This window comes from Neolamprologus brichardi, chromosome 4 (genome assembly GCF_056152115.1).
Source record: "Neolamprologus brichardi isolate AB-2024 chromosome 4, ASM5615211v1, whole genome shotgun sequence".
In the NCBI taxonomy this organism is placed as follows: Eukaryota; Metazoa; Chordata; class Actinopteri; order Cichliformes; family Cichlidae; genus Neolamprologus; species Neolamprologus brichardi.
In genome coordinates this window covers 9,067,427-9,090,071 of record NC_142107.1, presented here as the reverse complement: position 1 = coordinate 9,090,071, position 22,645 = coordinate 9,067,427, and the positions used below count along the sequence as shown (strand labels likewise).

At 44.4% G+C, this 22,645-nt stretch overlaps 2 protein-coding genes across 3 annotated transcripts; both read left to right on the top strand.

Annotated features, from left to right (window-relative positions):
* Positions 1–1,236: 1,236 nt before the first annotated feature.
* LOC102791425 (GTPase IMAP family member 8) lies at positions 1,237–9,759 on the top strand. The gene is made up of 6 exons (XM_087840277.1): positions 1,237–1,267; positions 2,692–3,408; positions 7,554–8,267; positions 8,342–8,463; positions 8,568–9,228; positions 9,320–9,759. Exons 1-6 carry the CDS (start codon positions 1,237–1,239, stop codon positions 9,502–9,504), a joined length of 2,430 nt encoding a protein of 809 aa, XP_087696403.1. The 3' UTR covers positions 9,505–9,759.
* A 1,124-nt stretch (positions 9,760–10,883) lies between these two features.
* Positions 10,884–22,569, top strand: LOC102791702 (far upstream element-binding protein 2-like). 2 transcript variants are annotated; one of them, XM_006791576.3, is made up of 18 exons: positions 10,884–11,162; positions 11,764–11,872; positions 11,962–12,021; positions 12,147–12,183; positions 12,293–12,345; positions 12,423–12,494; positions 17,105–17,162; positions 17,301–17,475; positions 17,965–18,063; positions 18,144–18,242; positions 18,370–18,472; positions 19,223–19,344; positions 19,559–19,852; positions 19,952–20,067; positions 20,164–20,252; positions 20,538–20,744; positions 20,831–21,033; positions 21,127–22,569. In XM_006791576.3, exons 1-18 carry the CDS (start codon positions 11,034–11,036, stop codon positions 21,133–21,135), a joined length of 2,034 nt encoding a protein of 677 aa, XP_006791639.1. In that variant the 5' UTR covers positions 10,884–11,033; the 3' UTR covers positions 21,136–22,569. The 2 variants fall into 2 exon arrangements, with proteins under 2 accessions (XP_006791639.1, XP_006791640.1); XM_006791577.3 differs by lacking the exons at positions 20,831–21,033; positions 21,127–22,569 and having other exon boundaries at positions 10,885–11,162; positions 20,460–20,665.
* Positions 22,570–22,645: the final 76 nt, after the last annotated feature.

The following is a 22,645-nucleotide window of genomic DNA, read 5'->3' as shown; positions in this document are numbered from 1 at the left end:
TTGTGATTTGGTGCTATATAAATACAATTTTTAAAAAAATGATTTTTGAAGGGGCTATATATGTGAAATAAAGATATGTTTATGATTCTGCATTTTATATTATATTATATTTTATTATATTATATTATATTATATTATATTATATTCAACCGTTTCCTTCTTAGTCACTTAAAGTATGTTTATAAAACTGTTTATTGTTATTTATTTATTTTTACAATTTCTGCTTCCCTCTTGGCCAGATCTTTCTTTTTTAAAAAAAGACATTTTTTATGTCAATGACACTTTTTACCCCGATAAATAAAGGATATGTAAAAGTCTCTGCTAAAAACTGCAAGCAGCCTCTACCTTGTGCAGCAAAGAAGCGCCAGACCATCACACTACCACCACCATGTTTGACTTCCAAAAGATGAATCTTTTTTCTCGTCAGAATATTACTTTATATATAAAATTTTAATTTAATATTTTTTTATTTAATATATTTCTTGGGCGAATGATACGAACCTTTGTGTTCTTTTTGCTCTCCCATGGACGCTATTTTTCACAGTCTTTTTATTATTGTTGAATCATGAACTTTAACATTGACTGAGGTGAGTGAGGCCTGCAGTTCTTTAAATGTTGTTCTGATTTCTTTTATGACTTTTATGCTCTTCTCCATTTGTCGATAATGGCTCTTTTGACTTTGTAACCCTTTCTAGACTGATAGATGTCAGTGACTTTATTTCTCAGCTATTTCTTTAGGCTGTGTTATTATATGTGGTGCTGTTTGAGAGCTTTTAGCCTACTTCACTTTATCAGACAGTTTCTCTTCCTTATGGTGATTTCATGATTCAACAAGTCTGGCAGTAATCAGGCCTGGGTTTGTTTAGTGAAACTGAACTAAGCTCTCACTTTGTCGTACAGGATCAGGTAGGATTGGACAACTTTCTTACCTTAATAAAATAAATAATCACTGTTGTCTTTAACCAGGTTACTTTAGCCTAATATCAACATTTATTTTACCATCTGAAACATTTAACAAATATGGAAAGAAAACAAAAACCAAGAAATGAGGAAGAGGCAAATACTTCTTCACAGCACTGTTTGCCTGAACTGATTTTAAAAAGAATATCAAAACATTTCTAAAGTAAATATTTGGTGTTTCTCTTTTAAAAAGACTTAAGAAAACAGCTTGTAGATGATCAAAACTGGTTCTTTGAGTTCTGCCTTTCCTGTTCTTTGTTTCACTTTAGTTAAACAATGGCTGATGAGCGTGCTGTTCCCAGCTCTGGTAAATATTATTCTGTTCATAAAACCTGTATATAGAAATGGAATATAAGACTGTTTTGATTTATTTGTTAACATAACAAGGAAGCACATTTTTAATCAGACTGGCCGTGTCTTTGCATACAGGGAAGTGACTCTCAGTGTCACATGTCTGATTGTGCTTAAATTCCACAGTGTTCAGTAGAGTACTCAGTGCTTAACAGAGATATCATTTACAGGTTATTCTGTATGTATAAAACATCATATTATTTCACACCTCTGTCATCTTGGCTTTTAAACTGATGGACAAGCTAAGCAAACATACCACTGCTATCTACTCACATTGTTTTTACAGTTTTATTTACTAGTACTTGCAGTTACACAAACGTGTCCATAAATTCTGTATGAAGACACTTTTCTAGTTTTACAGTTTGTAAACAATGCTGCATCTGTGTTGCAGGGCACAAGGTTGTAAACCTTGAGAAACTTGCCTATCCCAACTTGGACAAACATTTTGTTTTTCTTAACCATGAAAATAATTCTGTGATCATCCACTTTAAGCTGTCGTCCGTCATCTTTTGGACCTTTTGTGGTCAGTGAGTTGGCCAGTGCATTTCTTCTTTTTAAGAATAGATTATAGATTTGGACACTCCTAGAGTTTCTCTCTGATATTTTTAGTTTGTTTTTCAGCCTAATGATAGCTTTCTTGACTTGCACAAACATCTCTTTGAAGCTCATATTGACAGTTCTTGTTAAAATCTACCAAATACAACTTCATCATTTGGAATCAACTCCAGATTATTCATCTGCTTAATTTGTTGTGAAACGACAAGGGAATGAGCGTCACCCAGCAATGAAACTACTTATTTGTCAGTGTTTGCAATCCCCAAACAGGGATTCAACAAATTTTGAACCCCTGTTCAACAAATTACACACCTAACTGCAACCAGGACTAAAAGAAGAGAATAGCAGTTCAAAGTACATGCCACACCTTATTTTGTGAAGTTTCAAGATTATATAGTTGTCACTTCAGTCATTGCTGGAAGCAGAAATAGCTTTGTTTAAAACAATGGCTGATAAGCATGCGGTTTCTAGCCTCGGTGAGTCTTATCTCGTTATTGCAGAATATAGGTTTTATTTTTGTTACTTGTTGATTATTTGTTGATCGACTCTTTACTAACCAGCTGTGTTAAATAAAGTACGACTGTTTAGAGTGTGTCATCTCTCAGTGTGATCACACACAACAAATCTATGTCAGCAAAGCTGCTGAGATGTAACTATAGTAGTTGTGCCTAAACCTCTTATTATAGTTTGGCTTTGAATTTAAGAATAAAACAGCAAATTCAAATAGACAGGATGAAATGTTGTACCGATCCATATCACACTGAGCTGTCTGATGGAAACATGATCTGATGACTGTTTATGTGACACTTCCTGCTTGTGTTTAAGGGCACGACTCTCCAGAGTTGAGGATCGTGCTGATAGGTGGCAGAGAATTAACAGGAGAGCCCAGTAATAAGAGTCTGAGCGGTAACATCATACTGGGTCAAAATGTTTTTGACACCAGCAGAAGAACTGCCCAGAGTGTGGCGGGGCAGCAGGAGGTTCATGGCAGACGGGTCACTGTGGTGGATACTCCAGGCTGGTGGTGGCACTATCCACTAGAAAACACCCCAAAGCTGGATCAGATAGAAATCCAGAACAGCGTCCATCTGTGTCCCCCAGGACCTCACGCCTTTCTTCTGGTCTTTCATCATAGCTTTTTTATGCCCCAGATCTTCATATCATCTTTAAAAGAGCACCTTAAACTTTTCCACAAGGATGTGTTGAATCACACCATCGTACTGTTCACTGCTGAAGATCCATGGGAAAAAAAAAATATCAACTTCAAAATCAGTATGTGGTCAGAAATGCAGTGGATTCTTGAGCAATGTGGAAACAGAAAACATGTCCTCTGTATGAGTAACAGGGAGGACAGCAGTCAAGTTGAAAAGCTTTTTGAGAAAATCGAGGCAATGGTTGCTGCAAACGAAGGCCGACACTATCCCATTGATCGTGCTCATGGAAACACTCTGAGGGAGGAAATAAAAGCAATAAGTGACAGAGCATCAACGAGGTTCAATGAGGTGCAGACACACAGAAGGAAACTCAGAGCACTAATTGAAGGTGAGTCAAAGGTCCTGAAAAAAAAAATCACAATGAAGTTGAATTAAAGACTAATAAATCTCTAAAGTAAATTGCAGAAGAAAATGAGACATATTTCTCACTTCATTCACACACACATACAAGATATTTCATGTACCACCACATGAGACAAGGCAATGGATACCAGTTTCTAGTTACAGTTACATTTAGATATTCATTAGAGATATTTGCCTTCTGAATGTAGGGACTCATGGTCTGTCGCTACTTTGTAACTTAAAAACAGAAGTAATCCCTATAGAGATAAGGTCCGATCCATAGGTTCCAGTTTCAGTTCCATTGAAACTTCCATGGCAGGTTGCCCATGTCTACTTGGGTCTTTTGAACTTGGAGAAAACATCTGACTTTGTTGCTCTCACTAGTTCTTGGCCTCCTTCCTTCTGCTTAGCATACAGTGCTGGATTTTGGGTGAAATCCGCCATGCATAGTAAGGAGCTTCCAAGTCTTGTTGTCAGTAGTTTTTATCTTTTTATTTGGCCAGCTTATTATTCTGGATTATCGTATTCTTCCCATTCAGCTGACTCCTCAGGACTAGCCTTACTCTCACTAGGTATTTGGTGGTTGCAGCTTTCATGATTCCTATTTATCTTTGGAATTCCTGGGCACTTGTAGCTATCCTTAAGGTCTGTAATGCTGCTCTGACTATTTTTTTGGACTATTTTTCTTCTCTTTGTTACCATCTGACAAGACTTCTCCAGTCCAAATGACATTCCGATGTCACTGATGTAGATCGTAGTGGTATGGATCAGTATATCTATGTCTCATTCACTCTTGGCATACAGCTTGATGTCATCCACGTAGAGGAGGTGGCTAATGATTGCTCCATTCGGTATGTGTAGCAAGTCTTGTCAGCTATTTAACTGAGAGGATTCAGGACTATGACGAATGGGGACAGAGCATCTCCTTGGCACATCCCGCACTTGATGGAAACTTGTGCAGTTGGCTTGAAGTTGGCCTCTAGTGTTGTTCCCCACATCCCCATTGAATTTCTGATGAAGGCTCTGAGGGTCCTTTTAATCTTGGACAATTCTAGGCATTCCAAGATCCATGTATACGGCAATGTGTCATGGTCCTCGGTCGGTGACCCAGTGTTTTGAGTTTTTGTACTTTTATTTTGATATTATCACATTTTATGGCAGTTGTGTTTTGGGTTGCAGTTTTGTACTTCTAGCTCTCCTGTTCTCCTTGGTTTGAGATTTCTAGTGCTTATGTCACAAGTGTAGAAGGGAACCCCTTCAATAATAGGAAGAGCAGCAGGGGGTGATCACGGAAACAGAAAACGTATTACCCGGTTAAAATAGTCAAAAGATAAATACACTTTATTTACAACACTAAAAATACCCTGATTAGGGGAGAGAACAAAATAAAAACATAAACCTCAGCATAATAAAAATATGATGATGCTCAGTCCCTGAGCTAAGTCCCAAAGTTCCTGATCAGGCTCCGCCAGACTTCCTGGCTGTGAAGAATCTGCCGATTCCACCAGTGGGAGCCTGGCCGACCACGTCCTCAGTCGCCTCCTCGCTGCTCCACTCGAGGTTCCGCTAGGCACAGGAGAGCAGCGGCAGTCACTTTTCTTATCCTTATCCTTAATTTCCCGGGGTATTATATAAATCTTAATAGTCGGTACTTGTCCAGGGAGGGCAGAGCTCCAAACTCCGCCCGCCGCTGCTCCCTGCCTTAAGCGTTCACTTAAGAGAGGAAGAGGCTGCCATCCACTGACTGAAGGCCCGCTCTCCTTCTACTGCAGCCGCACCTTGCCGCTCCGTGGCTCACGCTACCTTTGGCGGTGTCCTCCCACACAACCACTTCTTGTGGCTGCGCCGCCGCTGTATTCCATGGTTTTCCTGCTGCCCTGCGTCCAGTCACACACGTCCCCTTCTCTGACCTGCCAGATCCTCTTATTGGCCGCTGCCAACAAGGGAGGCCCGATTGATTCCTGCCCCCTATGACCTCCAGGTGTATCTAATTGGGGAAGCAAGGGGGCGGAGTCTCTCCGGGAGCATTCCCAATAAATAGAATAAAAGCATGCAACACTAAAATACACTCAACATTATTATACATGTTTCGTGTAGGTTTAGTTCTGTCCTTGTGTTTGTCCTCTTGTTCCCCAGTCAGTCGCGTCTCTGTACTCGGCGTTCCCTCTGTTCAGTGTCTAGTCTGTGTCTCTGTGTCTGTCGTGTGCTTCCTGCTTTCTTGTAGTGAAATCAGGCGGTTCACAAGTTGATTAGTCTGGTCTTACAGTCAAGCCCGGTAGTTGGATGGGACCTGTCCTTTCTGGGGATCCTTGGGCATCAGGACTGTCTGGCTTTTAGTTAGCCATTCTAGATATGATTCATTTATTAGCAGCCAGTTCATTTGTGCTGCCAGATGCTCGTGGAGTGTAGTTAGCTTCTTTAACCAGTAGGCACGAATCATGTCAGGGCCTGGCACTGTCCAACTCTTTATACTGGAGACCCTTTCTTGGGTGTCTCCTACTGTGATGGTTACCCAATCCTGTTCAAGAAGGTTGCTGTGGTCTGCTCTTAGCTCCACTAGCCACTGAGCATAGCTGTTATGTGTTGTGTCCTTCTCCAAGATTTTCTTCTAGTATTGCTCTTCAGCCTCGGTGGAGCTGCTGTTCCAATATTGTTCCCCTGCTACTGAGAGTACAACTTGGATGGTTCAGTGGAGTACAACTGGTTTATATCCCTCTGGTATACCTCTTCAAGTCACTAGCCAGGACTATGAGTAATTGCTTGGCAGGTTCCAAGGCCTTAGGCATGAAGTCAGGTACTTCTTAGACATCCCTTTCTTCATAACTCCTTTCTGCAGCTCTGATAGTTGGCCTTCCCTTCCTGCTGCCTTGATCTTGGCGCCTAGTCCCACTGCTTCTTTGTTGCTGGTCAAGTTTTATCCAAACATCCTAGTGATATCACTGCTGCCATGGTGTAGATCAGCTGGTTGGTTTTGGTGATGGTATATATATATATATATATATATATATATATATATATATATATATATATATATTTATTAGGGGTACAACAATACACAAAATTCACGGTTCGGTTTGATACTTTGGTGTCACGGTTCGATATTTTTTCGATACAAAAAAAATGTTCATGCCTTTTTAATTTGTCATTTATTAAAATTATAAATATATATTTTAACTCAAAAGTACAGTTTTTAAATTTAATGTTGCTGAAACAACAAAGTAATAAAAAATCTAAACAAATCTATCTGATCGAGAAATCACTCATCTTTGGAAAAGAGAGTTTATTACAGAGAAATGCCTCTTTCCAAAATAAAAGCTATACTATACGCTTCTTCTGGGCTATATTCTCAGCAGCATATTAAACATATCAGGTCCCCATAAGGAGAATCATGTGCTAACGGCTGTCTAAATGACTCGGGTAACGTGTGTAGCATGCCTGCTTGTTGTTTTTGTCTGCTTCCACTTGTCTTTGCACTAGGATGATGTCAGAGTAAATGTGCAGTCATATTTGTTGTGTTCCCACTAGTGCTGTCAGCGTTAATCTCGTTGAAATGGCGTTAACGCCACAACACGGCAAATCTCTGTTAACGAGCTACCGCGGATCGCCCCGTGCGTGGGGCTGGACGGTGTCAACACGTTAACGAGCTAACTGCGCTAACGCAGTAGTTCCCACCAATGTAATTGAACATTGCGTGGCACATCTGACATACTGTTTTACTTTTGTCCATGACGCGCTTACCTTCAGGGTCATACGTCACATGAAAACCAAAATAGTTCCAAACGCCAGATCTGAATTAGGGTGGGGGAGGTTCAATTTGCCATGTTGCAAGGAGAGCTTAATTTCTGTCTTGCTAGCTTGCCCTGCGCTCAGTGAATCTGCGTTCGACTACTCCGCCTAGGCTGCACTGTCGAGCGCAGATCCACTGAGCGCTCGACACAGACAGCATCGTCAGAAGAAAAGTTGATAAAATAAATTTTGTATTGTTGGATACATATGCGTACCGAACCGAAAGCACTGTATCGAACAGTTCAATATCAATACGAGTATTGTTGCACCCCTAATATATATATATATCATAATTTGAATGCATGAAACTATATGCCTGATTCTTGATTAGTTTTGCTTCTGCAGGTGGTAAAACCCCACCAGCACATTTAAGACTAGTGATGGTTGGTGCTCAGTGGTCAGCCAAGAGCTCGGCTGGAAACACCATTCTGAGGAAAAAGGCTTTTGCTGTTCATCACAGAAGAACAACGATGTCCTGTGAAATTAATCACGGCATTCTGGGAGAAAGGACACTCGCAGTGGTGGATTCTCCTGGCTGGTTCTACAACCACACCCTTCAGGACACCTCTGAGACAGATAAACATGAAATAGAGAACAGTGTGTACATGTGCACTCCAGGACCCCACGCAGTGCTCCTCGTGGTAGGCCTGGCATCTGCATTTAATACATCCTATCATAGAGCAGTCCAGGAGCACATGAGGCTGTTTAGGGATGATGTCTGGAAGCACACCATTGTTCTGTTCACTAGAGGTGATTGGCTGGGACTGAAGACTGTGGAAGAACGTATAGAGAGTGAGGAAGGTCTGCAGTGGCTGATGAAGCAGTGTGGGAACAGGTACCACGTCCTGGACAACATGAAGGATGATGATGAGATGCAGGTACAAGATCTCCTGGAGAAGATTGAAGAGATGTGGGCAGGAAATGAAGACTCACATTATAAAGTTGACCCAGATCGTGAAGCACAGCTGGAGGCCAGAAAAGAGGCTGAAGGAAAATTAGCTAGATGGATCAGAAAGACCACTAAAAGACAATCAAGAATACTGGGAAAGTTATTTGAAGGTAATCAAGAAATCATCAAATAATTATGGCATTATTTTAGTCACTCTTTCAGTTTAAACTTTACTTTTTTACAGGAGAGAGACTGACAATCACTGACCTGAGGATTGTACTGCTTGGCAGAGAGGAATCTGGGAAGAGTATGGCAGGAAACAAAATCTTTTTCAAAACGATATTTGAGAGAAGTTTGTTGAAAAAGGTAGCCCAATATGCTGCCTGAATTGAAATGTGATATAGAAAGGATACAATTTAATTTAATTTATCAGATCTGTAACAATTGTTAAATTAAAAAAAATTGTGCAGGAATTCCAGGACCAGAGAAGAACAGAAAAGTGTGTAAAGCATGAAGGATATTTTGGTGGAATAAATGTTGCAGTCATTGAGACTCCAGGCTGGCCTGCAGACACGACGGCTCCTGTCTGGCTAAAAGAAGAAGTTCTCCGCAGCGTCTCCATGTGCGCTCCAGGCCCTCATGTTTTTCTCTTGGTTGTTCCCATTTCCAAAGCATTCACAGAGGAAGACCACAAAGCACTGGTTGAGCTTTTGATGCCCTTTGGAGAGAGAGTGTGGAGACATTGCATGGTGTTGTTCACCTGGGGAGACTGGCTGAATGACAGACTCATTGAGGAGCACATTGCAGGAGAGGGGAAAAGCCTCCAGTGGCTGGTGGAAAAGTGTGGATACAGATACCATGTCCTCAACTGCCATGGTTTGGGTTATCATTTTCCTGTCAAACTGCTCTTCCAAAAAATAATTGATTTGATCACACGGAACAAGGGACAATGCTTCACTGCTGAAAGCAAACAAGGGAAAAAACAGCCTGTGCTGACAGAAGAAGAGTGGAACAAGAGGGAGCAAGAGCTGATAGACCGAATGTTGACAGCTGTCGTAAATGAACCAGAAGAGCCAACACAACCATTTGTGAAGCGAGGAGCCAGCTTGGATGGAGTTTTCATTCCAAGCAGTGAGTTGATATTAATTAGAGAAAACTCTGAATTTGTTTTGTATTTTTACTTGTGGGTATGATATCAAATAGCATTCAATTTCTGTTTCAGTGAGTGGAGACGCTCCCTCCGAGTTTGGGAACATGTCAGAACTTTGGAATCAAAGGGCACGTGCCAAAGTGTCTGAATGGCTGAAGACCAGAGCTGGAAATTCTGACGTCACCTCTGGGATTGGCAGCATGAGCGCCTCAGCCAGTCATGTGGATGAAAGTCCTCTGCCTGATGAAAATGATTAACCAGCAAGTTCCCACAACGGACAAGATAGTTATTCATTAGAAGAAAAACTCTATAAAAACTCAAATGCAGGAACTTGCTAAGCAAACTAAAAAAACGGGATTGAAACAGAGGTACTAAGAGTAGATCCTGATTTTTTAAAAATGGGTTATTTTTTTTTATGTAATAAGCTATGCAACCTTGAGTTGGTTTTAATATAGTTAGCAGATTCTCGTTGTCACAACGGTTGATGCCACCCTAGCCCAAACCTTAGATTTGCCCCTGGTTCTACATTAAATGGTTCAGCGTTAAGAATTCAATAAAGATTTTATGTTTGACTGTTTTCTGTATTTTGCTTGTGATAAAAAACAACAACTTTGAAATGTAGACTGTAAGACATTTCAGAGGATTTTGACACTAAGTTATAGTAATTCAGATTTACTGCATGCTCATTTTCACCTTTATTGTAAGTTATTGTAATAATTTTGCAACCCGTACTTTCACTCTAAGAAAAGTAATTACAGCAAAATGCTGCAGTGTAAAAAACTTAGTTCCATCTGTTAATGCCCTGATTTAATTTCCATATATTTTACTGCATAAAATTATGTTTAAATAATCATTAGAATTACACATTTTGATAAACATATTTTAAAGATGCAACTAATACAATGTATATATATATATAAAAAAAACTACAAATTTACGGTGTCATTGATATGTTAGAAATCGACAAGCCATCAAAGAAATCTTCCGTGTTCCACAGCTCCACTCACAGTTACTTGAATACATGACAAAACATTTGTCCCAGTGTTGATTCAAACTCCATAAGATCCCCGAGACATATATAGCCCAAGTCTCTCAGATACTAGAAACTTGGAGTACAAGCACAGCTGATATTAGATCACATTTCATAGAAGTGCACCATAAGAATCACAGCTGATTTTAAAAAATCTGAAATGGTTGCTGAGTTTATTACGATAATTGCATTTCAAGTGTTTCATGATTTGGCTCAAACTTTACTCAGAAAACAGACTTGAAAGGTCGACTGCAGTTTTATATTTTTTAAGCAAGAGTCATCTTACTGGGAAGATGTGAGTAACTTGGGACGGAGGTGGAAAATACCTAAACCATGTTTACTGTAGTGCTGGACCAAAGTAGTTCATTTCTGCTATATTGCACCTGTATCCCACCACAATTAAAGATCGGTTACTTGTCCTTTTTATATTTTTTGTTCATAATACAAAATCTATTTTAAAAACATAAGTTATTGGGCTTTGGATAGGCTGTTAAATCGCTCAAGCACAACTATTTAAAAAAATAAATTAAAAAGTCTCTTTTACATCCTGCATATGAGCTTTGATTATGTTTTCTATGATAATAAATCAGCTACCACCAAATCAACAATAAAATTGCGAATGATCCTTCCCGGCCTCCGTCGTGTCTCCAACCGGCGCTATCCTTGCCGTCACTTTCTTGACTTCCCATCCCACTCCTGCGTAGCTCTGATCCCGGCTTTCTGCTTCTCTCTCCTCTTCGGTCTTTTCTGGATACCATGTCGGAGTACAACGCGGTACCTCCGCCCGTCCCCGGGGCTCCTCTGCCCGGACAGGCGGCTGTGGGGAACGGAGCGGGGGGCGCCAAGAAGGATGCGTTTGCGGACGCGGTGCAGCGGGCCCGGCAGGTGAGGCAGGGATGAGACAGACAGCTAAGAAGCTAGCATGTATGAAGGCGGACACACCTGAGACCAGGTTCATATTTTACATTCAAACACTTCATGGTGAATGTGTCTACAGTCAGGCACACCTCTACCGCTTCATCCATCACATGTCAGCGTTAGCTTTAACTGTCACTGAGGCCGGACAGTTTCAGCGTCCCACCAAATATCCAGTGTGACAACACTGAAAACCTTCAGAGAACATTATTACCTTCACTTCACTGCCAGCTTCTTCCTCTGCGCTGAGCTACATTATGAATGTTAGTAGTTTATATAAAGGTGTTTCAGGATAATTCAGGTGTGTGCTGCAGCCTCAAGGCCAAAGAACAGAAAACACATCAGTATCCATCACATAGCTCATTAAAATAAATGGTGGATCTGATCCATAAAATAAACTACAGTCTTGCCAGAGGCATTCCCAGGATTTCCGTGGGTGGGGTGGGTTAACCTCAAGGAGGAAGCTCGGGGGGAAATCAGAAAAATGTGTAAAAATCATTAAAAAGCAGTAATACTGTAGATCTGCTGTACTACAGCGAACTATCTGGCAAATCTTCTGCTTGTGTTTCAGATCGCAGCTAAGATCGGGGGCGACGCTGGTCCTCCTGTGAACAACAGCACTGCTCCAGATAGTTTTCCCTTCACTGCGCAGAAACGACAGCTAGAGGACACAAATACTGGTGACTGCACCTTTATTTCGCTCGCTTTGTGATTATTTCAGTTCCAGGGAGTCTCTTATGTACATTAATTTCGTTTCCTCCTCTGACAGATGAGCCAGAGATCAAGAAGCTGGCTGCTCAGAGTGACTTGGAGTCAGCCAAAGCGCTGTGTGAGTTCATTTTACTGTTGGATGCATTGTTATTTGTGACCTACAGTCAACAGTGGGTGTCTGCGTCCTCCACATTAGTCCGTTGGTAATCCTAAACCTCTCCCCTGCCTTGTTTTCTCACTCAGCTATTGGTGCACAGCTAGCTGCTCTTGCACAGCAAAGGTGAGATCTCATACCTCTCAGGTGACTGTGTATTAATCTGACTTTGCTATTGTCTGATTTATTGCTTTTTTTCCCCACCTTTGTATCCCTCCTGTACTCATGGCATCAGACCCACCTCCACCACAGAGGAGTACAGTGTTCCAGACAGTATGGTGGGACTCAGTGAGTGTAGCCCAGCTTTATTTTAACACGTACTGTATACCACACTTTTCTTTTTAAACCCCACCTTCTCTCTTCAGTTATTGGCCGTGGAGGTGAACAGATCAATAAGATTCAGCAAGAGTCGGGTTGCAAGGTTCAGATAGCTCCAGGTACTGGTTGCACTCGTCGTCTACAGATACTCATCCTGGGCGTGAATGTCAGTGTAATTTGGGGTTTTCTTTTTTCAGGGTGAAATGATTGTACAGCATGCATCTTTAATTACTTTATAAAACAAGAATTTAGTATAAAAGTTTGGGTTTATTTTGGATTTTCTCTAATCCACATAGGGTCACTCACTTAATGCTGTTCTTCACTGAAAGGCATTTAGTGAAGATCTAAGAAGGAGAATTGTAGATTTACACAAGGTGGGTGAGTCTCTTGGAGCCATTTCTAAACAACTGCAGATATCACAATTCAAACAAAAAAATATCTGAAGTAAAGTTTTTCAGATATGTCACCACTTTGCCAAGATCTGAAGAAGACCCCAGCGGTCACCCTCAGTTTAAAAGCAACTGGTTAAGATGTTTAGGAACAACCCAGGAACCACCAAGACTCGAGCCTGCCATAAAAGACTGCTGGAACACCAGTGTCACTGTCAACAGTGAAACAAGCTTTACATCATCATGAACTGAGGCTACGTCCACACTAATGCGTTTTCATTTGAAAATGCATCGTTTTCTCTCTGTTTTTGGCCTCCTGTCCACACTGAGACGGCGTGTTCCCCAAGGAAAAACGCAGCGTTTTCAAAACGCTTGCGAAAACGCATACATTTGAAAACAGAGCTGTCCCGTCGTAGTGTGGACACTCAAAAACGCAGACTTTCTAAAACGACGTTTTCAAATCTATCCGGGCTAGTGTGGACGTAGTCTGACAGTGTGCCGACTAAGAAAGAAGTCCCTGCTCCAAAGTGGACACCTTCAGGCTTTACTCAAATTTCCACACATGGACAAGCTGAATGCCTTCTGGAGAAAAGCTTTATGGTCACACTTCCCACAAGAGGCCTCTCCTTTACTACTTTGGAGGAGTAAAGGAACCTAAGAACACTGTATCTAACGCTGTAATGTCAAGCATGGTGGTGGTAGTATCATGCTTTGAGACTGTTTAGCTGCCAGTGGTACTGGTACATTGCACAAAGAAGTTGGAATAATGAGGAAGGAGGACTATCTCCAAATTCTTCAACTTCACCTCAAATCAACAGCTAGATAAGTGAAACTCCAATATAGTTGGGTGTCTCAGGGCCATGATCCTAAACACAAATCAAAACTGGATTTGGAATAGATAAAAGCAGGCTGACACTTTTGGAATGGTCTTCCCAAAGCCCTGATCTCAACCCTATTGTATGCTTAATGCTTTAAGATTAAAATCTGAGTCTGTGCTAGAAAACCAACAAGTTTAAATGAACTCTTATAAATTCTGCCAGGAAGCGTGGTCAGATATCCATCCATCCATCCATCCATCTTCATCCGCTTTATCCGGGGCCGGGTCGCGAGGGCAGCAGCCTAAGCAAAGAGGCCCAGACCTCCCTCTCCCCAGCCACCTCCTCCAGCTCATCCGGGGGGACACCAAGGCGTTCCCAGGCCAGCCGAGAGATATAATCTCTCCAGCGTGTCCTGGGTCTGCCCCGGGGCCTCCTCCCGGTGGGACATGCCTGGAACACCTCACCCAGGAGGCGCCCAGGGGGCATCCTTGTCAGATGCCCAAACCACCTCAGCTGGCTCCTTTCGATGTGGAGCAGCAGCGGCTCTACTCTGAGCCCCTCCCGGATGGCCGAACTTCTCACCCTATCTCTAAGGGAGAGGCCAGCCACCCTTCGGAGGAAGCTCATTTCCGCCGCTTGTATCCGCGATCTCGTCCTTTCGGTCACTACCCACAGCTCGTGGCCATAGGTGAGGGTAGGGACGTAGATCGACCGGTAAATTGAGAGCTTCGCTTTTACACTCAGCTCCCTCTTCACCACGACGGACCGGTGCAGCGTCTGCATTACTGCAGCTGCAGCCCCAATCCGTCTGTCGATCTCCGGCTCCCTTCTCCCATCACTTGCGAACAAGACCCCGAGATACTTGAACTCCTCCACTTGGGGCAGGACCTCATCCCCGACCCGGAGTGGGCACTCCACCCTTTTCCGGCTGAGAACCATGGCCTCAGATTTGGAGGTGCTGATCCTCATTCCCGCTGCTTCACACTTGGCTGCGAACCGCTCCAGTGCGAGCTGGAGGCCCTCACCCGATGAAGCCAACAGAACCACATCATCCGCAAAGATCAGAGATGAGATCCTGAGGCCACCAAAGCGAAAGCCCTCCGCCACTTGGCTGCGCCTAGAAATCCTGTCCATAAAAATTATGAACAGAACCGGTGACAAAGGGCAGCCCTGGCGGAGTCCATCACCCACTGGGAACGAGTCCGACTTATTGCCGGCAATGCGAACCAAGCTCTTGCAACGGTTGTATAGGGATCGAATGGCCCGTAGCAATGGGCCAGACACCCCATACTCCCGCAACACCTCCCACAGGACACCCCGAGGGACACGGTCGAATGCCTTCTCCAAGTCCACAAAACACATGTAGACTGGTTGGGCAAACTCCCATGCACCCTCAAGTATCCTCGAGAGGATGAAGAGCTGGTCCAGTGTTCCGCGACCAGGACGAAAACCGCATTGTTCCTCCTGCATCAGAGGTTCGACTAGCGGACGAACTCTCCTTTCCAGCACCCTGGCATAGACTTTCCCGGGGAGGCTGAGGAGTGTGATCCCCCTGTAGTTGGAACACACCCTCCGGTCCCCCTTCTTAAAGATGGGGACCACAACCCCGGTCTGCCAATCCACGGGTACTGCCCCTGATCTCCACGCAACATTGTAGAGGCGTGTCAACCAGGACAGCCCTACAACGTCCAGAGCCTTCAGGAACTCGGGGCGGACCTCATCAACACCAGGGGCTCTGCCACCAAGGAGTTGTTTAACTGCCTCAGTGACCTCGCCCCCGGAAATTGGCGGGTCATTCCCCTCATCCCCAGACTCTGCTTCCTCCTCGGAAGACGCGTCAGTGGGATTAAGGAGGTCCTCGAAGTATTCCTTCCACCGCCTGACAATTTTCTCAGTCGACGTCAGCAGCGCTCCGCCAGCACTATACACAGTGCAGGTAGAGCACCGCTTTCCCCTCCTGAGACGCCTGACGGTTTGCCAGAACCTCTTCGAGGCAGTCCGAAAGTCTTTTTCCATGGCCTCTCCGAACTCCTCCCACACCCGAGTTTTTGCTTCAGCCACTGCCCGAGCCGCATTCCGCTTGGCCTGTCGATACCTGTCGGCTGCCTCCGGAGTCCCACAGGCTAACCAAGCCCGATAGGACTCCTTCTTCAGCCTGGTGGCTCCCTTCACCTCTGGTGTCCACCATTTGGTTCGGGGATTACCACCACGGCAGGCACCAACCACCTTGCGGCCGCAGCTCAATGCAGCAGCTTCGGCAATGGAGGCGCTGAACATGGTCCATTCGGACTCGATGTCCCCCGCCTCCCTCGGAATGCTGTTGAAGCTCTGCCGGAGGTGTGCGTTGAAGATCTCGCGGACTGGGGCCTCTGCTAGTCGTTCCCAGCACACCCTCACTACGCGTTTAGGTGCACCAGGTCTGTCCAGCGTCCTCCCCCGCCACCTGATCCAACTCACCACCAGGTGGTGATCAGTTGACAGCTCAGCCCCTCTCTTTACCCGAGTGTCCAGAACATATGGTCGCAGGTCTGGTGATACGATTACAAAATCGATCATCGACCTACGGCCTAGAGCGTCCTGGTGCCACGTGCACTTATGGACACTCTTATGTTCGAACAAGGTGTTCATTATGGCCAAACTGTGATTAGCACAGAAGTCCAATAACAAAGCACCGCTCGGGTTCAGATCAGGGAGGCCGTTCCTCCCAATCACGCCCCTCCAGGTCTCGCTGTCGTTACCCACGTGAGCATTGAAGTCTCCCAGCAGGACAACAGAGTCTCCAGGTGGAGCACCTTCCAGCACCCCCCCCAGGGACTCTAAGAAGGCTGGGTACTCTGAACTGCCACTCGGCGCATAAGCGCAGATGACAGTCAGGACCCGTTCCCCGACCCTAAGGCGCAGGGAACAAACCCTCTCGTCCACCGGGAAAAATCCCAACGTACCGGCAGCAAGCCGAGGGGATATTAGAATACCCACCCCAGCCCGCCGCCTCTCACCAGGGGCAACTCCAGACTGAGACAGAGTCCAGCCCCTCTCCAGGAGACTGGTTCCAGAGCCCAAGCCATGCGTAGAGGTGAGCCCGACTATATCTAGCCGGTACCTCTCAACCTCACGCACTAACTCAGGCTCCTTCCCCACCAGAGAGGTGACATTCAATGTCCCTATTGCCAGTCTTGGCAGCTGGGGGTCAGTCCGCCAGGGCGGACTGACAGATATCCAGCTGTAATTTTGCCAGAAGTTTTTTGATGACTACCAAAAGCATCCGGTTAAGGTACAACTCACTAACAGACATTTAACTTTAATTAGTATTTATATACTAAAATATAGAAACTATTTTTTAAGTCATTAAAGGTGTATGCTGTACAGTCACTAACCACCCCGGATAAAGAACAGTTCAAAGAAATGATTAAAAGCCTGAAATTACCATGACATTCATGCCCAGGATGAGTGTGTGTAAACTACTTCTGATTATTTTTTTTTTATGCTCAGTTTGTTAAATATGTACATTTTCTGTTTGTCCAGACAGTGGAGGTCTTCCAGAGAGAAACGTCTCCCTCACAGGGACACAAGACTCCATACAGTGAGTTTTAGACGTCATACAAATACACTCATTGCAGTTTTATGTGGAAGCGTTTTAACGGTCTGGTGCTTAACTCTATAAACACTAGAGTGATGTGTTTCTTAAATGAAGTAACCAATCAGCTCCTCCCTTGGTTAGGAAAGCCAAGAGGCTGCTAAATGAGATAGTCTCCCGAGGAAGAGGTACTCCCCCTCTTTCTTCTTATCATGACTCCAGCAACGGGCAGAACGGCGCAGTTCATGAGATGATGATCCCAGCCGGCAAGGCCGGCCTAGTCATCGGCAAGGGAGGAGAGACCATCAAACAGCTACAGGTAAATTTCATGTTTTTGGCTTCAGCATTTGTAGAAGTCAGCATGACCCAACCAGAGTTGATTAGGCCATATCTGAACCTTTTTCTTAAAGTCAGTATTTTCACATTAAAATAGCAGCAAAGGTCTGAGTTAATTTAATCCTCCAGGAGTGTGAGGTTTTTAATTGGGTTTGTCTTACACTGGATCAGGGCAAGATCTTGAGCTTCCCTGCAGACTGAAAGCAGTCAGCCTGATGCTTTATAGCAGCAATCCATGCACCATGCAAGGGTGGGACTAAACAGCTCACAACATTCATTTTAAAGCCATTAATGTTTCTAATTTATAATAGATAGTATAATTCATATACATTAAGCTCACTGTATATAAAATAGCCAAATTAGCCTGTTAGTGTGCCAGTAAAAGCCTAAGTGGAGGCAACTCCAGTGTAGGTAAACACTTTCAAGTGCGTATGGCTGATAATTATGTCTCATTATGTGTTATTCGATGCAGGAGCGTGCAGGGGTCAAGATGATCCTAATCCAGGATGCCTCTCAGGGACCCAACGTTGACAAGCCTCTGCGCATTATTGGAGATCCATACAAAGTCCAGGTATAACTTTAAAGTCCTGTTATTGTGTCAAAGCAAATGTGGCATAGTGCTGAGCTTCCTGATCCTTAATGGTTTTTCAGCAAGCCCAGGAGATGGTGCAGGAGATTCTGAGGGACAGAGACCAAGGCGGCTACAGCGAAAGAAGCGAATTCAGCTCCCGAATGGGAGGCGGCATGGATGTAAGTTTGTGTGTCGGAGCAAGACTGGAAGTGACTGCAGACGGTTTTTAAAAACTTTTTTTTTAACCAAATCACAAACAGAGGAAGCAATAAATGTGTTTTTTGTTTTGTGTTCGTGTCATGTTAGATCCCAGTACCACGACACTCGGTGGGTGTGGTCATTGGACGCAATGGAGAGATGATCAAGAAAATTCAGAATGATGCCGGAGTCAGGATACAGTTCAAACAAGGTGGGACGCTCTGACGACGGCGTTATGGCTTCATTTATCTTTCGCATTTGCTGATGTTCTGCTTTCCTCTGTTTTGGTCTCATTTAGCTGCCACCACAGGTTTTAACTCTGCTAGATTTTACATGATTTAGTAAAATCAATATAAATGTTATTAGTACAAGAACAGATGCTGGCAGCTGACACTGCCATCCATCAGAGAGTCTTTAGGTGGCACAAATCCCCTGGAAGTACAAGCCCTAAAACACATAATTACCAGGTTTCTCCATTGCAGTGATATTTTTTGAGGGGGTAAAAGTTTGCCTACAAATGAAGCGTCACAAACTCGCTGTCTAGCCTGACAGCCTGTGCATTTGTACTTTGCCCCTTTGTATCAGGTGAATCTTTTACTCAGGCAGTGTGATTGCCTTTTGCGTAAGCTGTTGTGTAGAGCTGGTAAAATTGGCTCCTTTTCTTCTTCTATTGATTTGACTTGTATGTTGAAAAGAAAATCAGATAAAGAAGGATCCCTGCATAGATCCACTGTTACAAGAACAATGGTCACATCAGAACGTCACCTGGCATGACCCTTTAGCGTGTTTCACAAAGTCTTTTTTTGTTTGTTTTTGTTTTTTACCACTTTGCACTTTTTTTTTGAGATCCTAATTTACAGACAGCTGTTAATTCTCACTTTGACCGGTGCTGGAAGCTGACCTGATTGATTTTATTTAGTGTTAATCCCAAACGCTTAATGCACTTTTAAATCCGTTCCAGATGACGGGACCGGTCCAGATAAGATCGCACACATCAGTGGTCCGCCTGAACGCTGCGAGCACGCGGCTCAGATCATCAACGACCTGCTGCAGAGCATCCGGGTCAGAGAGGAGGGACAGGGGGTACGGATCAGCTGTCACACTCTAATCATCATAAATCAATAGATGAAGGCCTCACATCATAACGTCCATAAATATTTGGATAAATTAAGTGCTTAGCCTTGTTTTTTTGTTTCGTTTTTTTTGTTTTGTTTTTAACATAGTCAGATGAGGCAAAATCACCAGAGGCTGTGACGTACTGGGTATATGTGAAGTAATGTGGCATAATTGTCCACAGGGTCCCCCAGGTCCTCCAGGAATGCCTTCAGGCAATAGGGGGCGAGGTGGGGGACAAGGCGGTTGGGGTCCCCCCGGAGGGGAAATGACCTTCTCTATTCCCGCCCAAAAGTGTGGGCTTGTGATTGGCAGAGGAGGAGAGAACGTCAAGTCCATCAACCAGCAGACGGGGGCATTCGTGGAAATCTCTCGACAGCCACCTCCCAACGGAGACCCCAACTTTAAGCTTTTTATCATTCGTGGGTCCCCGCAGCAGATCGACCACGCCAAGCAGCTCATTGAGGAGAAGATCGAGGTGCTTGTCATTCTAGATTATCATTATTCTTAATTATTATTTCTTAAGTTACCGATCAAGAAGAACACTCGTCATGTGTCATCATGTGATGTGTTTCAGGGTCCACTGTGTCCTGTGGGCCCGGGGACAGCTGGGCCAGGTCCTGCTGGGCCAATGGTTCCTTACAACCCAAACCCCTACAACCCCGGACCGCCTGGGGCTCCTGGACCTCCACAGTGAGTGGCTGCAGCTTTAAAGCAGATTTCAGAGAACTGACGATGACCCTGAGATGTTTTTTTTTTTAAATAAGAAACCGCATCTTCTTTCCTCAGTGGTGGTCCTCCAGGTCCTCCCCAGTACAGCTCGCAGGGCTGGAGCAACACCTACCAGCAGTGGCAGCCCCAACCACCACATGACCCCAGTGAGTCACTGCTGGCTTCACCACCTCTGCTGATTTTAAGTCTTTACTGCTCAGCCCTCGCACTTATTTCTCACTATACTTGTTTTTTTTTTAATCTGAGAAGGTCAACAGGAGTTCTGATGGAAATGTTGTGATGAGATGCGGTGTCTTTATCTGTAGCAGCTCTGGCTCTAACCCTGTCTCTGTTTCCTCCCCCTGGTCTCCAAGCCCGGTCTCCAGGCCAGTAGCAGGGGCTCACCCTCACCCTATGAGGACCTCACCCCCTCCACCCTGCGTCTTTTCTAGGCAAGGCAGCAGCCAATGACCCCAATGCAGCCTGGGCGGCCTACTACGCTCAGTACTACCAGCAGCCATCGGGGGCTGCGCCAGCCCCGTACCCCGCAAACCAGGCTGGAGGTGCCCAAGCTGCAGGTGACCAGACCCAGGCTGCACAGACACCGGGGGGCCAGCCGGACTACACCAAGGCCTGGGAGGAGTACTACAAGAAGATGGGTACGAGTATGTTGCATATGTTAGGTAGTAATTTATGTAATTTTGTTGTTGTTATTTAATTTTTCATGTCTGTTTCTGTTTCTTAGCCCAGGCAGGCAGCTCTATACCCGGTACAGCAGCTGCAGCTCCAGGAGCAGCAGCAGGAGGAGGAGGAGGTTCAACATCCACAACAGGAGGCCAGCAGGACTACAGCGCAGCTTGGGCGGAGTACTACAGGCAGCAGGCTGCGTACTACGGACAAACAGGACAGCAGCCCTCCGGCCAGCCGGCCAATCCCCAGCAGGGACAGGTTGGTGCAGCGGCCTCGTCGAGGTCTTGTTTCTGTGTGTGTTAATCTACCTCCTCACGTCTCACATCTCACCTCCAAACGTCTGTATTTTAGATGCAGTGAGAGTTCGTGGCAGAAGACGGGATAAAGAAGAGGGCTCTGAAGGCCAGGATCGATCCCTTTATTCATATATATTGTATCCGTTGCAACTACAAGTGAAACGCTTCCCCACATGTGAACATCTGGATCCTTTTTTTGATAATAATGTGAACTGAACCCGATGCTCCTGTGCTTCGCTGCTGACGGGAGGGAAAAGACTGATTAAATGCGATCATTTCACAGAGCTACTCAGAGCTGCCTGAGCGTAGATTTAAATACTCACGGGAGCCCCGGAGTGCTTATTCCATTAACAGAGTTTTCAGCACATCTCAGTCATCCCGTAGCCCCATTTTAAAGTACTCACCTTCATATCCCAGTGTTGTATTAACTGACTTGCATAGAGCTTTTAGGACTATAATCATGTTGTGTGTGTGTGTGTGTGTGTGTGTGTGTGTGTGTGTGTGTGTGTGTGTGTGTGTGTGTGTGTGTGTGTGTGTGTGTGTGTGTGTGTGTGTGTGTGTGTGTGTGTGTGTGTGTGTGTGTGTGTGTGTGTGAGACACAGGAGGAGACATGCCTCATTTGATTTTCTCATATTGGTTTTTTCCTTCCTCTGCAGAGGCTTGCAGGGTGTTTCAACACGTGTATATCTGGGTGACTGTGCGCAGGTTAGATTTATGCAGTCAGATTGTGAAAAGAAGCCCCGAGCTGCAAGGTTCAGAAGCACGAATGTGAATAATGTATTAATTGCCTCTGTTCATTTTAAATCGCACCGCTCAACACCTTTTTGCCTCTTGAAACGTCCAATCTTGTGAACTGTTTGTTCCACCTGACCGCTTTAGTTTTGGGTTAGAAAAAAAGGCCGGCTTACTGTGGACTAAAAGCTAAACTGGAAAGATGGGGCTGGGTGGGGGATAGCTTTTCAGATTTGGCCAGCTTTCTGTGATTAAATCATCGTTATTTCTTATCATTTGGAAAGTTCAGAAGGGCTTTCAGCACACCTCAGAATGGTGGCATATGGAGACTTTAAAGTGTAGTTATATTCTTGTGTAGATTGCACTGCTGAGTTCTCCTACAGCAATTTATCCCTCAGTTCATTGCCGTTTGTGCAGACTCCAGGTTGCATGTTGTCTTCCTTTATTTTGTAAAGCTTTTTTACAAACGCTGCCTTTTTTTTCCTTAATTGTCCTTCCACGGTCATTGTTTGTGTGCAAAAGTTTGAACTTTAGTCTTCCAAGTGTGTCCTGCTTTAACATATATTGTATATACACAAACTGTATATTCAGCAATATAAAGCTGCTGGTTTTCACTTCCAGAGACGTATCAGGTATGATTCTTGTATTCTGAATGGCAGCTGCGAGTCTTGCCTTTGGGTTGATATTGTGTTGAGATTGTTATAAACAGACGACCACCAGCAGCACTGATCTGAAATAAATATATCAGCTACTTTGAAATCTTGAATATCGTGTCTGTGTCGCTTTTGGACCAAATGCACTCATTAGGTACACCTGTTTAACTTCTTCTTAACACATATCTA

Excerpts from the sequence above, each read along its gene's own strand:
- LOC102791702 (XM_006791576.3), top strand. The coding sequence starts at position 11,034 with ATGTCGGAGTACAACGCGGTACCTCCGCCCGTCCCCGGGGCTCCTCTG. Across the intron at positions 12,022-12,146 it reads GGAGTCAGCCAAAGCGCTGT|CTATTGGTGCACAGCTAGCT; the intron begins GTGAGTTCATTT and ends TTTCTCACTCAG. Across the intron at positions 12,495-17,104 it reads CAAGGTTCAGATAGCTCCAG|ACAGTGGAGGTCTTCCAGAG; the intron begins GTACTGGTTGCA and ends CTGTTTGTCCAG.
- LOC102791425 (XM_087840277.1), top strand. The coding sequence starts at position 1,237 with ATGGCTGATGAGCGTGCTGTTCCCAGCTCTG. Across the intron at positions 3,409-7,553 it reads ACTCAGAGCACTAATTGAAG|GTGGTAAAACCCCACCAGCA; the intron begins GTGAGTCAAAGG and ends TTGCTTCTGCAG. Across the intron at positions 8,464-8,567 it reads AGAGAAGTTTGTTGAAAAAG|GAATTCCAGGACCAGAGAAG; the intron begins GTAGCCCAATAT and ends AAAATTGTGCAG.